Source organism: Calidris pugnax, unplaced genomic scaffold, assembly GCF_001431845.1.
Source record: "Calidris pugnax isolate Ruff unplaced genomic scaffold, ASM143184v1 scaffold129, whole genome shotgun sequence".
Taxonomy (NCBI): Eukaryota; Metazoa; Chordata; class Aves; order Charadriiformes; family Scolopacidae; genus Calidris; species Calidris pugnax.
This window is the reverse complement of record NW_015090856.1, coordinates 666305-686943: the sequence shown is the minus strand read 5'-3', so window position 1 is coordinate 686943 and position 20639 is coordinate 666305. Positions and strand designations below refer to the sequence as shown.

The 20639-nt window shown below is 43.2% G+C and overlaps 3 protein-coding genes across 5 annotated transcripts in view; 1 reads left to right on the top strand and 2 right to left on the bottom strand.

Annotated features, from left to right (window-relative positions):
• Nucleotides 1-12453, bottom strand: part of PANK4 (pantothenate kinase 4) — a 24116-nt gene extending 11663 nt beyond the window's left edge. Inside the window, exons 1-8 of the mRNA XM_014943887.1 lie at nucleotides 12211-12453; nucleotides 8964-9046; nucleotides 7956-8164; nucleotides 5704-5887; nucleotides 5063-5155; nucleotides 3308-3461; nucleotides 2248-2429; nucleotides 618-699 (exon numbers count right to left, since the gene is read on the bottom strand). Of these exons, the coding sequence (XP_014799373.1) occupies nucleotides 618-699; nucleotides 2248-2429; nucleotides 3308-3461; nucleotides 5063-5155; nucleotides 5704-5887; nucleotides 7956-8164; nucleotides 8964-9046; nucleotides 12211-12364 (1141 nt within the window). The 5' untranslated portion in view covers nucleotides 12365-12453. The remainder of the gene's footprint in view (nucleotides 1-617; nucleotides 700-2247; nucleotides 2430-3307; nucleotides 3462-5062; nucleotides 5156-5703; nucleotides 5888-7955; nucleotides 8165-8963; nucleotides 9047-12210) is intronic.
• Nucleotides 11578-20639, top strand: part of LOC106889136 (transcription factor HES-5-like) — a 26222-nt gene continuing 17160 nt past the window's right edge. Inside the window, exons 1-3 of one of the 3 annotated variants that reach the window (XM_014943893.1) lie at nucleotides 12328-12376; nucleotides 12992-13071; nucleotides 18437-18527. The gene's annotated coding sequence lies outside the window, so the exon portion shown is untranslated. Of the gene's footprint in view, nucleotides 11786-12327; nucleotides 12377-12991; nucleotides 13072-18325; nucleotides 18528-20639 lie in introns of those variants that run through there. The other 2 variants (XM_014943894.1, XM_014943892.1) reach the window with 2 other exon arrangements.
• LOC106889137 (transcription factor HES-5-like) lies at nucleotides 13299-14971 on the bottom strand. Its single transcript, XM_014943895.1, has 3 exons — nucleotides 14888-14971; nucleotides 14586-14751; nucleotides 13299-14485 (listed from the first exon to the last, which is right to left on the bottom strand). The coding sequence occupies exons 1-3, from the start codon at nucleotides 14939-14941 to the stop codon at nucleotides 14232-14234; spliced, it is 474 nt and encodes a 157-aa protein (XP_014799381.1). The 5' UTR covers nucleotides 14942-14971; the 3' UTR covers nucleotides 13299-14231.

Genomic DNA, 20639 nt, shown 5'->3' with positions numbered 1-20639 from the left:
AGTATGAGAAGAATACCCTATCCATTATTCTGAGGTATATTTGATATTTACTAAAACTAAATACTATTAGAAACTTCACTATCTGTTCTGCTAGAACTAATACACTAAATGGCTCGCTAGTACATCAGCAAGAAAAAAAAGAATATAAAATTGGCAGAATTCAACCAAAGCAGCCTATACCCAAAGAATGCTGGACAGAAGTGGTTCATCCTTCATTAATGTCTGTGAGGCTTTTCACTCTCAAACAAACACAGTCTTGAGATGCTGGTCTTCTTCAGTACGTAAACTGAATTCAGAAGCTGTCTCTTAAAGAGGGGGGAAGTTCTCAGAAACCACATTTCCCCAATTTAGATTTAGAGTTATGACTGCTCTTTGCAGAAATGCAGAAAAGAGAAGAGCCAAATCCTGCTGCTTTCTCAAAGGTGAGCAGGAAAAACAGCGAGAAATTAGGATGTCCCTGCCAGAATACATAAATCCAAAGCCCAGCATCTGTGTTTATTAGTGCCAAATGTATTTATCTAGGCAATAACTTACATGCAGCCTCCTAAGAGAAACTTGGACATTACACTGACATTTGAGAACACAGCATATACAGAACAGAGCAGTGCTGTACTTACTGTCTTGTTCAGCTCCTTTTAAAAATGCCCCAATGGCTCCCAGGTAGCCTTCATGTCTCAGGAACAATGCCTGAACCTCTCCCTGCCACAATATGAAACATTGCAATTGGATGGTCCCTGATGGCTAACAGGTACTTCTTTGTCACTAAGTTTTACACTTTAATTTAATAGAAACAACTAGAAGATGGTAATATTAACTTGTGCTACATTCTAACACATTCAGTAACTTTAATGGTGCTTCTGAAACACAATCCCAGGTGGAACTGCTTACATACATCATTCCACAATTATTAAACAGCTGGGGGGGAAAAAAAAAACACATGCAGAAGTGGTGTGTGTTCTAAGGTTGCACAACCACAGAAACAGAGGGAAGGCAGCGCCTCCACTGGAAAAGCCCAGTGCATCATTCCATGAATATTCAACTCCTCTTGCTTGAACTGGCTGGAAATATAAGGTCATTGCATTTCCAGGTCATCAACCCGAGTGCGTGCCGCTGGGCACCAGCGCATCTAAGACACTGCTCATTAGCTTTATTTCATTAAATGGCTTTATAATGTTCAACATCATACAGACACCGTATATTATCCATAGGCAAGCATTTCCCCCCTCAAATGAGTTAGTTTAATTGTTAATATAATAAGGGAATGCAAGGGAGAGTATGACCACCCTGTGTCCTAGCAGCAGGGTCCCTTGGCTTCCCCAGGCAGGGCCAGGTGAGACACTGCTTCTCAGCAGGAAAATCAGCTGCAGCTGGGGCTGGAAGGACACTGAACACTGGCAGCTACAGGAAAAGTTCAGCTACAGTTCATATAATTCATGGTGAGATTTGGATTTGAATCACCAATTAGAACTATTCTTACAACAACCTAAAGCTGTAGTTTTGCAATAGCTTTCTTAAAACCAAACGAAGTTTTACAGAAAGAAACTGCCATGGTGAAATAAAAGGGGAAAATAAAGTAGTATATATACAGGAGTCTCTTGCTTGAAGCAGAGACGAGGAAAAAAAAATCATGTCATCTATAAAATTGTGTAAGTGCAAGAACTAATCCACCTGTAACAACCATTAAGTAAGCTTTTGGACTTGGCAGTTTTTCTAGTGAAAAATTTTCAGTATTTTTCACAGCTTCAAAACCTGGAAAGAACTACAGCTTGGTTGGGTTTTTGGGGGGTTGGTTTTTTTTTTTTTTTTTTTGGAACAAGCAAATAACAAAAAAATGCCATTGACACTAACTGCTAACTGTCTCAGTAGGACAATCCCACACTGCACAGCCTAGGGGGTGAAAAGAAATAGATGCAAGTCAGCAAGAGGAATTGAATAACAATGGTAGCTATCTAAGAAAATAGTGAAAACTCATTATTTGGCAGCTACAAGACAGATTGTCAATCAAAAAATAATAAAGAGAGAGAGGGAGGGAGGGTGAGAGAAAAAGAGGTCAGACAGAACTCCCAGGCAACTCACATTTATTTTACCCCTCCCACAATAGATGTTTATAGCCCTGCCTTACCTACCTAAACAGCAGCCCTCTGAGCTTAATAAATTAATTTGCACACAAAGTCAAGTCTCCCAACAACCTAGAAAGGTAACTAAACATGTCACTTTGCTATTAGGAAAAATCTCTGTTTTCATTACCTTGGAGAAGAAGTTGATACTGTAGGTTATTGTGCGCATGGTAACAGGGTGACCCCGAATAAAGAATCCTCCAAAATAGATTTTATCTAAGTTATGGAGTTTGGCATAGAGGCAGGCGAGCTGGCCGATGTCATTGCTGATCATATGGAGTAAACTTTTTGCCATATCTTCTTTGGAGAATTCTTAAAGCAAAGAAATGGTAAACCAAATTAACCACAGCTGAAGAGTGCTCAAATGGACTGTACTTTTCTAACAGATCACCTACAGCTGGAGAAAAAAAAACACAAACAAACAAAACCAAAGGAATTTGACCAGTTTCTTTATGCGTGTAGAAGAAAGGTGTTCCCTCAGCCAAAAGTCTTTTCTAAAATAAGTAGTGTGTATTTCACCAAAGATACCACGAAAAAACCACCAAACCCCTGTGAAATATTGCTGGAAAGAAACCTGCTTGAAGGGCCAGCAGCAAAAGGTGAGAACTGCAGTTCTCTTTAGGAACCATCGATGAGGGTTCATCCATCCACCTCGACTCGAGATCCAGTACTGCAATTAAAACTGTAAATTGTAGTAAATCGCTGCCATGGGTCCTTTTCTGGACCAAGAAAGCCACATGTATTTCCCACATGCAATCCCAAACTGAAAATGTGAATGCCTGCTTGTAAAGTAGAACTATGTAGTATTTTTAATTGATAAAATATTGTGCAGGCAAGCGCATGAAAAAGACTGGTAGTAATTTTCCATCTCCATTTGTTAGATCACTATAAACATCAGATTCCCAAGGGCCAGAGGAGATAGTTGTATTTCTTCTCCTCAGTAGTTTCAAACAACAGCTCCAAATAACTGAAGCACCTCAAGCAGCATCCTGTGTCTGCTCTCAGCCCAGCACCATAACTCTGGGAAAAGGGGAAGGCAAGATACGATTACGCTGATGAATCTGCCAACTATTTTTCCACCCATCTAAGTGTCCCCACGAGGCTGGCACAAGCAGGAAATCCATGCTGATGGGCAATATAAAGTAGTAACTGTACAGCAAATCTTGGGTCAATCTTCTCTATACCAATACCTTTATCTGCTGTAGTAGATTTCCCAAAGCTGCTGGCTATCAGATTCCCACTCAGCCCCAGGGTCTGGTAGGCGCCTCCGTACACGTCTTTCACCAGCATGTCCACGTTTGTGTGCTGGCCCTTTGAAGCCAGCTGCAGCAGCTCATCAAATTTCTGAGGACGAGAAGCAGAGTTACTCTGGCTTTCCTGAAAAGCCAGACAACCTTGACCCATAAACCCAGAGCTCTGCAGCATCTTTACTGACCAAAATCAGGGGGTTTGGATTGTCTTAGAACCAATCCTGTCAGCAAAAGGTATATTATTTCTAATTACAAGGACTTATCCAGAGTCCATATCTTATCAGACAGACTGATCTTAAATGGAGCTCCTTTAATGATGAAAATCACAACCATGCTCTTCGGTTATCTGTAATTATCTGCAAATAATTTGTTGAATTTCTCGTGAAAACTAGAAATGAGTCAGCACACATGAAATAGTCAGAAGCCTCACGTATCTCTTATCTTGGAATGAAGATAGGAACACAGTAACTATGTCTTCTTAAGGCATAAGAAAAAAAATGTCTAAAACCCAAAAGATTAAGTCTGCCTTCACTGTTGCAGAAATGCATTAATGTCTCTGACATTAAACTTGCCCACAATCTCCATTATACCAATACTTAATTTATAAGTCTGTTAACCCTAATTTCTTCTTCTACAAAATCAGAGAGAATTAAGAGCAGACACTGTCATGTTCTAAGATTTCTTTTTTTAAAAGCATCAAATAAAATATTTTAAGTATGGGTCTTCCCTTTGACATTTTCTTACTTGGTGCACATGTAACTCTAGCTTTTTCTCCGCCGCTGACATTTAGGGATACCTATTTAAGTCACATGGATCTTTGAGACAGGAAAAACCAGGATGATTTAAGAGCTGAGTCGGGCAGAGCAGTACTAAACCAGGGCTGTTCTGGCAGATGACCAACTGGGGATTCAAGTGATGAACCCCAGAAAGCATCACATGTAACAAAGAGTTAGGATTCCTCCTCTCTCATCCCAGACACTTTGCAGTAATTGGGTGCTCTGCTTTTCTTCTGCAGGTAATATTGCAGGAACTAGGCAGGCATTTCATGTTGAAGAAGGGTAAAGAAAATTAACAGGCCACTTTGAGGAGACTCTTCTCTGCATTGTAGACGTTATTTGTCCTTATTAACAAACTCCTCGAGTCTCAAGTACAATTACTGCTTTACCACTGATGAGTACCAGGCCACTTTGAGGAGACTCTTCTCTGCATTATAGACGTTATTTGTCCTTGTTGACAAACTCCTTGAGTCCCAAGTACAATTCCTATTTTACCACTGATGAGTACCTTATAATACATAATAACCTATGCTCTACTAGTATCTTTTTGAATTTAAAGCTTCCTGTTATGCATCAGAAGTCTTGAAAATAGGACCATAAGTCAAGGACTCAGCCTTGTTATCTAACAGTCTGGGACCACAAGCATCTAATGAGAGTATTAAAATGGTCCTGAGCGTTGCAGAACTGCCTGCTCTGTCTCTGCACAAGTGCAGCAAGTCTTTGAATAAAAGGTACAACAAAAGACAGACATGGTTTTTTTCATCTTCCAGGATACTAATGTTGGACTTCTGATTTCCCACACAGACGTTACTGAAAGTAATTATTTCTCCCTATGCAAAGAGCTTGGTGTTCCAACATTTCAAGCCTCCTCTTAGCATCTCACTTAATTCCACACCCCTGAAAACAGACAGGTCGATACCTTTGTTTTTGTGAGCAGAGCTCCAAGTCCCCAGAAGGTTCCACCTCCAATTGAGCTCCCTCCAATCCATTCAAATTTGTCTTCTGTTTCTACCTGTCAATAAAACAAGGCAGATTTGTCTAGAAAGTCCTATAACTGTAAACAAACAGTTAGATATGAGAGCATGTGGGGTTTTTCTAACAGTGGATTTAGTGTATGCAGAACTATTTAATTGCAGAAATATCAGGTGAGAAGTTCTCCAGAGGTACATGTTCCACATACTTAACACCACAAGCAGTTTCTGAAATCTTTGTATTTAATTATTGGCCAATAATCTAAATAAAGACATTAAATTTGGTCCACTCAACAGTGTACCAAAACAAACAAATATGAAAAATCACTGATCTGACAGCCTTTGTCCTCACCAGTTAATATAACAACTTTTCTAAACACCAAATTAATGTGATTAAAAAGAAACTATGGTAGTGAATGGAAAAGCATTCATACCTCTGCAAGAATTTGAATTTAAAAAAAATAAAAATCATCATTTTCTTTCTAAACTTTGTATTACCCAAGAAGAAACAACTACAAATGTAAAACAGTAAGAAGTTTCAGATTGCTTTTGTCAAATTCTACAATAAAACCGTTTAGCAACCTCTTACCTTCACTATGGAAACCCCAGAGCCAATATTCACCAGTAAATAAGGGAAAACATTTGGGTGGTTCGTCTGAAAACGGAATTCTGTATCTGAATCTTTCTGGTATGCAAATACTTCATGGGGTATGTTCCTCAGCACGAAGTTGCATCCTTTAATTAGGCAGGTCATTACATCTTCTTTATCTACTCTGAGGGCAAGGGGGAGAAAAAAACCCTTTACATAAATGTGACAGTCCTATTGATAAGCAAGTATGCTTTTAGAACAGTAGTTTTCAGAGTTTAAAGAGGAGACAGTAACATACACCCCCCGCACAGAAAAAGTCCAGATCTCTAAAAACACGAAACTTTTGTCTGCCTGTGTTCCAGTGCTCATTTTCTGTACCAGTCACAGTCCGAAGTTAGACTGTAGTTACACAGTAACTTTAATCTTACATTAATCATGCTGTCATGCTCCCCTGTTTGCTTGTTTACACGGCCTCTTTAGTGCCCCAGTGCTACCACAAATACACCTGCACCTGTGCAACAGGCAGGTCAGAAAATTTATCTGGAAATTAACCTAACAATACAACTTTCCTAACATGGAATAATGTTCTGTAGCTCTTCCCCTTCCTTCTCAATAAAGGAAAAAAGTCCCCCCTCAAATTTTCAGCATTTTTTTTTTATTACAGAGTAAAGTGACTGCAAGGAGCCTACTATTGGGATAACCAAACATAGGTAAAAAAGACTTCTCACAAGAGTAATAGGATTCACAACAAGACATTACCCTCAGTATGGAGTCTGGGAACACGACGCATGATTTAGTTAAGATGAATGATGTAGTTAAGTCAGCTAACACATAACTGACTTATGTAACCTTCTCTATCTTATGTATTGTTACTGATTCATGGTAAGCTTCTTAAATGAAATATGCTACACTTCTTACATGAAATATCATACACATCTCAATTAATACAGCATGCTTTCTGTGTGTCACGATGGAGAAGGTGCTGCTTTTTGCATAGCAATTAAGTATGTAATTACCAAATAAAAACCAAAGAAACAAAACCCAGGTGCACCACATGAGAAAAGGAGGGAATTGCCTCCTTGTCTTGCTTAATTGATCGTTAGGAACAGCCAATGTCTGCTGGTTTTTAAAAAAAAAAAATAAAAAAAATCAACAGAATCCTACCTATCAGAAGAAGAAAGTTATTTGAAAGAGCAGTATAAAAGAAGATGAGCACAATAGCTCAGAGGCTGAAGTGTGTGCTATGCAGAACTGCAGCCTGAGAGGTATCTTGATGGTCTTGCCAGAAATACCAGGTAATGTTTTACATTGGTGTAAATTAATGATACCTTTATCTATGCTTACAGCAGCTTTTTAGTATATAACGTTTGATAAAGATGTTTGAGTAGTAAATTTATGATGTTGTAAATTCATGAGACTGCCCTTTAGTCTCCCATAAGCCTGTGCTTCTGCATGAAGTTTAGGTTGGAGTAGTAAGTCATTATTTGTATTAATTACTTGCTTCTTAGCAAGCACAGAAAAATGCTAGAAGCTTTTAGAATTCCAATTTGACAATCTGGGCAACTACAGAGATGGGATACATCTGGGGTATTCTTGCTTTTATAATCAAGTTGTCTTGTGGATGTCATCCTTAAACTTCAAGTAGAAAGACTGACACACTTTAACATGCTTCACCACAGTAACTGATCAGAGTCTCAATTAAAATTCTTCTTAGTAATGAAGTCTACTATTTTATTTCAAATATTAGTTAATTTTATATACCACTGTAGGCTTTGTGTATTTGAATCTCTACTCCAGTAGAATTCAACACAATGCCCCAAAAGGATGCTACTTATAGCTAGGATCTCATAGCTAAAATGCTTCCAGTTGTGAGGTGAGAAGTAAAAACCGTTATCATGCTAGAGAGTAATTTAACTTAAAAATGGAGTAGGTGCAAGTTAGATCCTTTACAGAAAAAAAGCTGCAATAATACCATGCTTTCCTCTTTTCACTGTTTTTCTCCTGAACCCTGTGTGTCTGCTGGCTCCGTTCCAGCTCCTCTGCCATGTCAGGCAATGATAGAGTTATCTTTTGCAGCTTATGTTCAGAAACAAGTCAATTCAGCCTTGTCTGACCAAGACCCATGCACACATTCTGCTGCTTTACTCTTGTGGTGTAGATGGTTTTTGAGGGCAGATGGGCAAAACAGAAAGTTAGCTAAATTCTATTCAAAGAAGAAATACACTCCTATAAGTTTAAACAGTTCCACTTACTTCAACCCCAATTTCTTCTCAATAAGATCTTTGAATTTATAGGCACCGCCACCTGTAGCTTTGATGACTTTTGTCTCTGTGTTGACAAGATGGTCTTTGATGAAATCTAGGCAGGTTTCAATATAAGTGTTCTCAAATTTAATGAAGTGAAGTCGGGCTGTAATCTCCTCCTGAACTGATATTTCATACAAAGGTTCATTTTCTATGTCCTTTAAAAGAGAAAAGAATTTCTTACAGATTATTCAAACTCCTTCCTTGAGAAATAAGGTTATATGCTAAACTACTGAACATCAATCCTTCTGTTTCCTTTGCCTTGGAACTGTGTTAATGCTATTAAAAACATAACTTCCCAAGCCACTTGCAAAGAACATAGTTTCAACATATCTTAATACTCCTTAAACTGAGAATATAATCCATTCTCCCATGCATTAGAAATGCATGATGTATCTCTGTAAGAGAAAAGGTATGTTTTCATGGGAGTGTGGGGTCTTTACAAAAGTACTATACTTACCTGTCTAGAAAATAACTATTTCAAACACTACCTGGATATTCAATCACTTCCAAGAAGGCAAGGAACATGAGTTTGCCTGCACACGGGCTTCAAACTCTGAAGCCCTGCAATCAGTCTTTCAGTAAAGAAAACACGTATAGTGTATCATCAAGCTTGCAAAGCAAAAGTAATTGCCAAACGCGTGCTAATAGCTAGTTTCCCCTGGAATGTAGCAAAGGGTTATTAACAGGAGCCACACGCTCACCTGAGCTGCAGTATAAATGCTTAGGGGTGGCTGGAAGTGTCAGTGCATGCTAGAATGTGTGCTTGAAATAAATTCAGTTGAGTAACAGATGTTACAGAATACTTGTAACTTTATCTAGAGTTTTCTTATAGTTCATAAAGAACAGGTTACTAGCTGGGTTTCAGATGAAATGTCTGTTCCGCTGTGAGAAGCCAGTCCAGTACTTCACTCTTAGAAGTTAATTACATGCAACTGATTATGATACAATTCTCACCTTTCCAGAATGATCAAAGGATCTCACTCTTGCCACTTTGTGCTGCACAGTTGAGTAATAAGCCAACTTGGTTAATGAACCACCTTTTAATAAAAAGATTACAAGATACGATTAATGCCTCACCTTAGAGCAAACAATATAACTTATGTTTATGTATGCTTTACCTGAGAGTTCTTGGGTTTTAAGAATTCCTCAGCTAAATGCTTAATGCAGTGAGCCAAGGAACCTGTGTCTGGAAACTGACTCGGCACAGTTAACTCCAAACACAATACTTAGGGGGGAAAAGGCTCCACAAACTGAGATCATGCCCAACTGATGTGGGAATGACTGAAGATGAGCAGAAATAAGTACTTAATTAGCTAGGCTAGCACACTGATCACTTATCTTGTATAGAAACCCCCAAATCTGCTGCTTATAAGACTATTTTATAAGTAGTTTTTCCACAATTGAGCAATGCATGCCTTATGCACAACTAAAGTGTTTCATCAGAAACACTTAAGTAAATATTCCTAACCTAGTTCCAAGGACAAGCTAAAAATTCATAGCTGGTTAGAAGATGACTTTATGTACTGAATAACAAATACTTTGCAAGATTATTCTTGGCTTTGGGGTAAAGAACACTGGGAATGATGTTCCTCAAGCATAGCAGTAAGTGATATTGCCATAGTGATATGCAAGTCCGAGCAGACCAGCCCCATCACCCTCTTCTCTTCAAACCTTGGGTCTGCTTACATCAAGACAATAAAACTTCCCACTCTTATCTTGAAATAGAACTTAATCACTTGCCCTATCTTTGCATCCAACATGCAAAAGCGAATTTATGAAGTTACACTGAATAACTTCACTAATTTTCCTTGGGACAAAACAGTACCCACTGGTGTTTCTGATACCTCTGGTATCTTGAAATCGAGTAGATATTTGAGCCTGAAAGTAGGAGGTTGCCAAAGCCTGCTTATTTTTATTAAAACAAGCTTTTAAATTTTTTTCCCTCTTCAGAAAGAAAAATGCCTCTTCAACTAGTCCTGAGTATCAGGATCCAATTAAGGTATTGGTTTGCTCCATAAACCTCTAAGCTACTTCGGCTATTGGAGAAAACCCCTTAATTTTAACTGGGTAAAAAAAAAAAAGTACTCTGGGCTGCAGCCCATAACCACCCTTATCTGTACAGAAAGTCAGTTCTAACTTTGCATCCGTGCTCATGGAACAGGAGCACAAGGCAGTCAGGTGGTCCGTATCTCCCACTGCTACAGGCCTAATGTGTACTTGAACTTAAGGCTGCAGGCACTACTCGCCTCTTGCCAAAGATTTGGGACGTTACCCCCTTCAGCAAGTTCACCATGTATCTCCTAGAACACCTTGTGCACAAGACAGGAAGTAACTGACCAACTACTAGGTTAAAATTAAAGTCCCAAAAGTCAATAAAAACCTAGTAATGTTAGATCGTAACGGCCACATTCAGTAGCCCTATGCCCTGCCTTATAAACAAGTGTAATCAAGAAGTGCAGCACAGGCAGGTGAAAAATAATCAGCTACTGCTTGTAGCTTTGCCTTTGTAACAGTACTCTCATTTCATCAATAGTGCTCAAATAAACAGGAAAAATTTTTGCAATCTGTAGGTGAAAAATAGGCAGCTTTCTCTGGTAAAATTCAAGTAAGGTCAACTTAGAGTGATCACTGACAGACACTTATAGTAACAAAAGCAATAAAGCTTTCCTGACCTCAGATCTTATTTCAGTGTACTAGCCAATGTTTTCAAGCTTCTTGTAAACAAAATCCAAACTCTGCTCTGCTGGTTCATTGCTTAAAGGTGAGGTTTTAGCTTTTGTTTTCTTAAAACCTAAGAAAACTCTGTAGCTCTATATTATGAGGAAAAGTTTCCTTCCAAACTTTAAGTAGAGGAATTGTAAAGCTTGTGTTGGAATGTCATACTGTTTGTACAACACTGATAATGATACAGGCGCTCCAGCAATTAATTTATCACCAGATAAATGGTATGTAAACCTCCGCTTTATCCATTCTCCCCTTCCTCTCCCAGTTTTTAAAGGCTTAAATCCATCCAGAGCACCAGCTGAGACATGCAATGAGGCTTTATAACTAATCCCACAATTCTAATTCCACTCTGACCCACAGAAAGGACCAATTCCAGCTGTTATTTTAACAGGCATGAAACATGTAGCTTCTGAAGGAGTTTAGTAGACTTATGATAGGACAAGATTGTGTATCATGGTGCATATATTCTTCCCATTACACAGTAAGTCTACACCACCCAGAGCAGTGTTACCCAGAGGACTAATGGAGGCTCGCACTGTGCTATTGTGGCTGAAGAACACTGTGTCTTCCCTACTAAATAGCTCCACTGACCTAGTGACTGCAAAGCAGAAGCAGAATGTGTGAACTGGAGCTTCTGGTTTTCCAGAACTCCACAGAAAGAATGCTAATCCCTGCACAGGTGAAACTATTTTTAACAGGCCCAGCTCAGCTGTGTCCCTGCGTGGCCGCCCACACCAGCACCATTCCCTACTGTGGTGCTCAGGTGTCACACTGATGTGCATTGCTCTATCTGTCCCTTGGCGCAGGCTGTTGCAAACCCAGAAATGTTACGTTTTCAGGCTTATGCACATGACACTGGGTGTTTCTAGGGGTGGCTGAGGAAGCAAGTGCAGTGAGCTACTGCTACAGGCCCCCAGCCCATGCCAAACCCGCTCCTTTCTGCAGCCACCCGGCCAGGGGGGCATCGGCAGCTTTCCCCACCCCTCTTTTTCTTCAAGGCCTGTCTCAGGAGCACGGAGGGACCCACGCAGTGCCCTGCTCGCCGCGGTCAGGTATGAGGGTCAGGCGCGGGCGGGGGGGAACCGCAGCGCTGCCCCTCAGTCGGGCCTAGAGCAACGGGCGCATCGTTCTGCGGCCACCAGGCCTCGCCGGGCGGGGGAGCGGGCCCCTTTCCCCTCCGGCCGGCCGCCTCTGCCCCCTCGGCCGCCAAGGACAGCCCCAGGCCGTCCCTAGCCCCCTTCCCCCCGCGGCCCGTTAGCCGCGGCGGACGGCACGCTGGGCCTTGTAGTGCCGCTCGCCGCCTCTGCCTGGACGCTGCCGGGCGCTCAGGGGACTACATTTCCCAGCGTGCCCCGCGCCCGCCAAGAGCCCGCCCCGCCAGTCCTCTCAGCGGGCGAGAGCCGCCGCCCGTTCCCCCACCGCGGCACCCCCGCTTCCCGCCGACCGCCGCCTCCTCCCGCGGCCCCCGCCCGGTTACCGATGTCTATGGCGAAGCGCTTGGCGTTCTCCAGGTTGCGGAAGATTTCGTCAGGCGGGAGGGTGATGCTCTTGTCCAAACTGCCGTGACCGCCGCTGCCGCGCCCGCCCCGCTCCGCCATTTTGAGCGCGACCCACTCCTCGCCCGGCCTCATCGGTATGCAAATGTATGCGCATACATCTACATACTAACAAGGCCGGGCGCATAGATTATGCGAATGAGGCGGGCGCTGAGGCGGGCGCCAGGGAAGGCCGCCGCCCCCCCCCGCCTCAGGCAGGCGGGGGCGAGTGTCACAGCCCAAGGGGCGAGTGTTACACCCCGGGGGGCGAGTGTCACAGCCCAAGGGGTGAGTGTGATAACCCCCGGGGCGGGGGGGAGGCGAGTGTCTCACCCCAAGGGGCGAGTGTCATTGCCAAAGTCACCCAGGGCCTGAGGGGCGCGGGCAGGGCTGCTGTTGGCATTCCCTGTCATGACTACCTCACGTATATATGTATATATACATATTCAGACGGAGCAGCTGTACATATCTCTCATTTAGGCAAAAAAAAAACCCCGATTTAAATTCCCTAATTTTCAGGTTTTTCTGTGCACAGCCCGAGAACATGAAATGTAGCACAAAGGGCCTTGGCGAAATTTATCTATTAAACATATTTGCTATGTTTGGGAGTTGGGCATAAATCTTCCTGCCTTCACCCTTGCTGTGACCTTCCTGGACGAGTCTCTCTGCTCCAAATTTCCAAAGAATTTGTGGGTTAGGGATGCCTCTATATTTATCTTGCAGTGAGAGCACTAGGATTGGATATTCCGGAGCTGTGTATGTGGAAAGCAGCATTGCAGGGGTTCTGAAGGGACACAGAGCTGGTGAGTCAATTAAATACCAATTCTGAATATCTTTGCTTTACTGAAACCTTTGTCTCGTGTCGTATGACCCCAGACAGTACAGGGAAATCAGCTATGCAAACTACTCAAGAAAGAATAACTTGCTGGATTTATTAATTAGATTTTTATTTATTTTTGTACTGTTAAAAATTTCTGCAGCTCCTGAAGTTCAAGATAACCTCTGCCAGAATTTATTTATTTTTGTACTGTTAAAAATTTCTGCAGCTCCTGAAGTTCAAGATATAACTTCTGGCAGAGGTTATACAATTGGTGCAGCTCACACATAACACATCACAGCATCCTCCAAGGACAGTAATGAATTCACATTTTCCCCTGGTGGTAGGGTACCAAAGAGTAAATACAATTTGTACACCTGCCTTTCATGAAAGACTTTCATAAATACTTCTTGTAAAATCGACAACACAGCCGTAACTTTCTTTCCTATAAGGATATAAAAATGAGCTCTTGCCTTTATAAAAGGCATACATATCCTGAACCTCACAAACAGAACACTGATTTTGTGAGCAAGACATCCTGAGGAATTTCCTCTACGTAGTTTGAGTTATGGTTTAACCATAGTCACAGCACGCTCAGTACAGTCTACAAATATCATAGAACCCATTACAGCACCTGTAGGAAAGCTACATTTTCAAATGTGTCCAGTTCAAGTAGCTGCTCTGCTTGGGCCACGTGGGGTCTCCACAGCTGGGCAGCAGAGGTGTGGATACCCTGGGACATGGGAGTCCCCAGTGGGACAAGACAGAGGAAAAGGCTCCTCCTGAACGGACACGTTTGAAAAAGCTAGCCTGAATATCTTAGAAGTTACCACTTTCCCCACAGATGTACACGTACAACCTCACTAAGGTTAAGAACAGTCGGTGTTCCTCTCTGAACAACTCCTCTCACTCCTCCAAGCAGGAGGATTACATCTCACATTCTTTTAGAATAACTTTCTCTCCACGTGGTGGGATCGTTTCAGTCCTCCTGGAAGAAGGGAGGTGGACATCCAAGCATAGTAATGCTCTGCAAAAGGAAAACATTCTTCCCTACTCATGAGAGGAGCGGGGGGACTTGGATAGCAAGTCACGATCTCCTCCAGAATACGAGCAAATGTCCAGGAAACACATAAGTGTTCTCTTGGCCTACCAAGGCCTCCAGAGGCTGCAGGAGGGTTTCAGTGCTGCTTGTTTTGCAGGGGGCTGGTGGGTGGAAGCGGGTGCAGAAGAAGAACCAGAGTCCTTAGGCACTGCTTGTGACCTCTGGAAGTGGCAGATGAGCTTCATCCGGGTTTCTGTGCTCGCTGAATGGAGAGACAGGAATTGCAGAGCTTCCTTGAGGCACCAGGCGTAGCCGTCACAGTAATCCTGCTGTAGGCTTTTGGCAGATGCTGCAAAAGCTGCAAGGGCAGAAGAAGAGAGAAGTGTTACACAGGGAGACTCAGGCTGGAGTTTTGCCTAAAAGTAAGGGCAGTAAGGGTGATCGAGGGCTGTGCTCACCTCGGCTGTATTTCAGGTAGCTGACGGTCATCTCCAGGATGTCGGCTTTCTCCAGCTTGGAGTTGGGCTGGTGTCTCTGAAACTCCTTCTCCAGGAGCAGTTTCAGCTGCTCGATGCTGCTGTTAATCCGATCACGTCGCAGTTTCTCTACAATGGGTTTCCTGAGCTGTAACACAAAATGGGAAGAGGACAGTTAGCAGTGAAACTTTCCCCTTTTCCCATCCCTGTATAACCTGCTGCTAACGGAGCTCGGCCCGGCTCGGCTTTTTGCCCTCGCGGTCTCAGGGGCAGCAGATACTTACTCTGTTCTTCTCTTTGGGTGTTAGGATTTCCAGGGAGAGAGCGCTGGGTGCCATTATCCCAAGTGCTGGTTTGGGCTCAGAGCTTGCTGGTGTGCGGGTAGAGAAGGGAGCAGGGAGTTCCTCTATTTATACCCGGTGGCTGCATACAAATGTATGGGTCCTGAGCGACTTTGAGTTTCCCACAGTCAATAGCCAATCCATGCGTGCCCTGGGACAATAGAGAAAGCATCTATTACAGCATGGCAAATTGACTGTGAATTGCCTGGGGATAATACCCTGCTCCCAAAGGAGCAGGTGGACTGGGGAGTGTGTGATACAATAGGGCTTGGCATCACGGCGCTGGGGTAAGGACGTGGGAAAGCGTTTGCCGTCATTATAATCAAACTTCTGCCTGATGTTGGGAACGTCAACATCTCAATGTGCTGCCTTTTCCCAGGCTGCGGGTGAAATTAAGCACAGAAGACTGATCCCAGGAAGAGAATGCTCTGTGCCCGCGCCCAAAAGAGAGGTTGAAAAGGAAAAGATGCAGAATTAGAGGGACTAAAACCTTTCATTGACATTAAACCATGCTTAGATGAATACAGTACCAGATAATTTTCAGGCAACTAAAGACTAAAATCGATGGAAGAACCTTTAAAACAATTTGCACTAAGCAGTTAGCTTGAAATATTTTCCTCCACATGGTTTAAATACTTGAAGTCCCTCTATAAGTTATATTCAGAGCTCTTCCTTGCTTTTGTTTGGGTAATCTGGGTTTTCCTATGGCAGCCCGTGACATGTAATGATTATGATGCCTTTCCCAAAGACATCCTATTTAATTTCATGCCACTTTGCAAATGCCTCGCTGTTCCCTTAGTCCCAAGCCTCCACGTAAAGGGCCTAAATATATTTTTCCCTTTACAGACAAGTGAGATGCAGTGAAAAGTCAATTCTTGTCTATTACTTTGCTTGTATTATCCCATTTGTAGGATGTAAATACAGGTGCCAGGATATCCTGGGGCTTCACTAAATCTTAGGCTTTCTCAGTGTATGTGCCACGTGTATTTGCGATGAACACAGGTAACGAAGTGGAAAGGACCAGATAGAATCCAGGATTAAAGCTACCTGTTGGAGATATTTTATTTTTTTTTCCAGGCTATTCTAGGTTGCCTGCTCAGGTCCAGTGCTCCCCCCCCAGCACAATCCAATACAAAGCTAGTCACATTCAGGATCTGTCCGTCAGGCACGTGAGGCCTCCCATTGACAAATTCCCAGTTATGCTTTATGGTACATCTGTTTCGGCTGCAGCATGTGGGGCTCTATGGGTTTAAGGGGAATTTTGCATGGGTGCAATTATTTTTCCTCAATGAATGTTCCATGGTCAGAGGCTAGAACAGGGAGTCAATCTAGATTCTTGCTAAAAGGCTAGCAGGTTGGAGGGGTATTTTTTTTGAATACCTGTTTCTTAACACAACAGTATTCATGAAAACTCCACCTATTCACTCTGCCTGCTTTTCAAAACCAGAAAGCAAACCTTCCATTTCACTGTCAGCTGCAGTCTGCCTGTCTCACCTGCCCTCAGCATCCCCCTCAATAAGCCAGGGCCGAAACCTGTGTCTGTGTATTTTTTTTGAATACCTGTTTCTTAACACAACAGTATTCATGAAAACTCCACCTATTCACTCTGCCTGCTTTTCAAAACCAGAAAGCAAACCTTCCATTTCACTGTCAGCTGCAGTCTGCCTGTCTCACCTGCCCTCAGCATCCCTCTCAATAAGCCAGGGCTGAAACCTGTGTCTGTGGGTACAGAGATAGCAACGTGTTCCAGCACACATAGGGTTGTTGCATAAAAGGATATGATCCTGCAAAGGATGATCCTGTAACTAGTTATTAACCTGAGCTTACAAAGCCCCTTTTAACTTGCTGCCTTCTCATGGCAGTGATTTTCATAGGTCAGACGTTCTCCCCTCCTCCCTTTCCAGCCCAAAGACATTTTACATTTCGATGGATGACTGAGGGTGTAACAATTCTAATTGTTGATCGTTGTCAAAAAACCTATAATTGAACAGGGAGGATTCAAAATCAGTTCCCTGAATTATTTTGTCAGCTTGTAATCAGCAGTACTGCTTGGGATGGCCCTGGCTGCGTGTCCTTGTGCCATTATTGGAGCCTGAAGTCAAGCCCGGGGCTTTGTGCGTCTCTCTCGGGGGTCACAAGGGATGGGATGGACAGCAGGTCCTGCCACGCACCGTATGGGGAGGAACGTGTTTGCAGCAGCAGCAGCAGGCACAGGGATATGGGAGGGAGGCTCTGACCCAATTTTCAGTTCTGGAAATATGAAATGAGTGGTTTTAAATAATGCCATCCTATCCCCAGCACAATGCCCCTGGACTCCTAAAGGGCTAAACCAACTCCCACTGATTAAAGCATTATCCCTTCCTTTAAGTGCCGGGCAGATGGTGCAGCAGGCGTGAGCTTTCTTCTCAGGCCCCACCGAGGCACACGTCCTTTGTTGGCAGTTTAACACGGTGAATGGGGTGATGGGGGAAATCCTGGGAGCTGTGGGCTCACACCATCTGATGTGAATGGTGAACCAGGCACAACAACAGCCCTCCGGGCGCACCAACTCCCGGGGTCTCTCCCCCTCTCCCTGTGGGTGTAAAAGGTAGCATATCTGCAGTTCCCCCCTCTGCCTCCTTCGCCTACCCTCTGTATACTGCTGAGGGATAAAAGAGAAACAAATCTTCCCTCCGTCTCGTTTCGTTTGATTATTAAGGCCTGAAAAATTAATGTCAACAATATTTGCTGACTGATGCTTCAGAATAATAGATTGTCTAGACTAAGGCTGTCCCTAGATTATATTTATTATGGAACTGGGTGCAGTGTGAACTTTCTGCAAGGATTTCAGTAAGGAAAAAAAATAACCCTGTGCTTCAGACAGTCCAGTTGCTCTTTGTTAAAAACCTGTAACTAGTTTGGGCTCTTTGAAAGTTCAACTGGAAGTGCAATAGTCTGTCCCGCTGAAACACACTTGTGATCCAAGTCCTTGTCGCTGTCCTTCACATCCATGGGAGGAGTTTGTGCCTCTCTCTGCCTGTCGCTGCAGAGCCAGGATGAAAGATTGATTGTGTGAGGCTCAGAAGCAGGGGTTTCCCTGTTTTTGGAATGAAGGATTAAAAGAAACAAATCCCCCAAATTGCCAAACATGTGGTGTTGACTAAATAATGTCACACAATAATTCCTTTCTTTGGAGGACGCTGTGAAATCTGGACCCGCTCTTGAGAGATGACAGCTATGCTGTGGACAAAGACTTGCTTTCTTAGTGGTCTTGTTCCTCTCTAAATCACATCACAATCGTGGGTTGCATCATGAAGATGCAGTCTTCAAAATCACGCGTGAAAACAGGGAGGAGTCTCCACTCTCTCCCTTGGTATAGATATTGATGGGTGTAAGGGGAAACAGAGATCTGGAAACAATTGTCCATGTCTGTACTTACAGACCTTCACTCCAGGCAGGAGTCCCAGATTTTCCTAAGGCAAGAACCACCTTGTTAATTGTCTCCAACTGCAGGTGCTCACCATTTGACCCTGGGCTTTGGTGTGCAGTCTCTGCACCATAGGTTGTTTTGAGCTGAGGAACAACCACAGAGGATCCAAGAGAGGTAAGCTACCAACCCCATGACTATCATCAGGAGGCTTGTGTTTGTTATCATAAATCAAAACAGCTGGAGGACCACTAGCCAGGGGGCTTTCTGCTTCTGGTTTGGAGGTGGTGATTTCAGCCCAGGTGCAGATTTACTGCACATGCTGTTTGCACAAAACCTGCTACTACTTGTAATACCAGTTGGCAGCTTTCCGTGGGGCAGAGCCCAGTGTATCGCAATGCAGCAACAGGTCTGGGGGAAGATGGGCTGTCAGAGAAGAGTACAGAAAGCCAGAATTTCATTGTCTAGGTTATGCAGATCTAAAAAGCAGTGCATCTGGGGCTATACTTACAGCACACAACTTGATAGCTTAAAGCTTTCCTTTCTATATCACTTTTAGAGCATTTTTATTTTAGCCTATTTCCTACGTTCGTGTCAGCCTGTCTTACAAATGCTGTTGATGGTGTTTTTAAAGAAATAATTACGATTTTTATTTTTTCTGTGCCTTCCTTAAATGGCTTAAAATCTTTCTGACAACCCCTCTCGAGACACCTATTTAGTGTCAAAGAGCATAACGTTCCCAAGTTTTAAAAGGGCTCTGGCATAATACTGATCGATCAATGTGCTCCTTGGGAAAATAGCTCTCCAGATGGTCTATCGGGACAGGAATTGCTGGTCATCACAATGCAGAGCCAAAAAGCGTCACTAATGTGGGCTGTTGTGAGGCACGCTTCCTTTGTGGTCCCTTTGAATGTCATAAATAGGGAAGAAAGTGTGGGAAACTCTGAGAAACTCAGGCCCACACTCTGAGGTTAATAGGGGCTTTGTCAGGAGACTATTCCTGGGCTGTGGGATCAGCATAATAAACAACATCTTCCCTAAGGGTGGGAATGTGTTGGAGCAGGGGAGAGTCACCCCGGGGGACAGAGGAGCAATAAGCGGCTTTGCGTTCAATTATTATAAGTGATAATAATTAATAAATTGTAAACATAACCTTTGCTGTGCTAAGACTGGTGAAACCAGAGGTCTGGCTTTTAGCTCTCAAGTAATTGGTAAACTAAAGCCCAGAGGGGCAAGTCTTTGGCTGGCGAAATACAAGTGGTGCACTTGTACCAGCCGTGGGTCTGACCCCCTGTGGCACATGAAGGCTTTTTTTTGGGGGGGGGTGTCTTTGGTTTCTTCCCCCTGCCCAGCAAGGAGGTGGTTACTGCTCCTCTCCCTTACACCCCTCTGCAAACAGTCGGTCTGAACCTTGTTTTGCACAATTGTCATTTCTACGGCCTGTTCCTGGCCTGGCCTAGAACTAGAGGGACTGGGTTTAAATCCAACAGTCTTCAGTTTGTGCAACTCTTCTTTTTTTTTTTTTTTTTTTTCAGTCGGTCTGAACCTTGTTTTGCACAATTGTCATTTCTACGGCCTGTTCCTGGCCTGGCCTAGAACTAGAGGGACTGGGTTTAAATCCAACAGTCTTCAGTTTGTGCAACTCTTCTTTTTTTTTTTTTTTTTTTTTTTCCCCTTTTCTCTTTCCCGTCTGTGCTGTCATAGTGTTACACAAACTGCAGGGATGCTGCCAACTGTGACACTCACCCTGTGTGTGTTACTCGGGTGGTGGCACATCAGCTGCAGGAGATACCTGTCCATGTAATAGCAGCAGGGTTCTCCCTGCCGTGTGTGTGACTCCCTTCCCGGTCCCTCCCGTGCACAGTCAGGCTATGGTGTACTTTTGACTGAATTTTGACTGAATCTGAACTCCCCCCAACTTCCTATCCGCAAACTGCCTTAATTAGACTTGATTTTAAAAATGCACAGGCGTGGATGAACAGCTTGAGTTTTGCTGGGATTCAGAAGCTTGTACTAATTGACAAAGACGTGTTGAGCACAGCAAGGTGAAGTGACTTTTTCAAGATCACTAAGCAACGACAAAACCTAAAAATAACTCTTCTTAATTATTTAGTTGTTCATTAGGAAGAACAAATCTATCTGCAGCGTTGGTAATTGCAGAACTGTACCAAACCCCACCTCGTATTGCGTTGGCAGACAGATGAAGAGCACTCGCCCAGCTTGTGCATTCAGGGTAAAATGCTAACCAAAATGATCCACAGAACCTTGATGAAGTGGAGCAATGTGTTC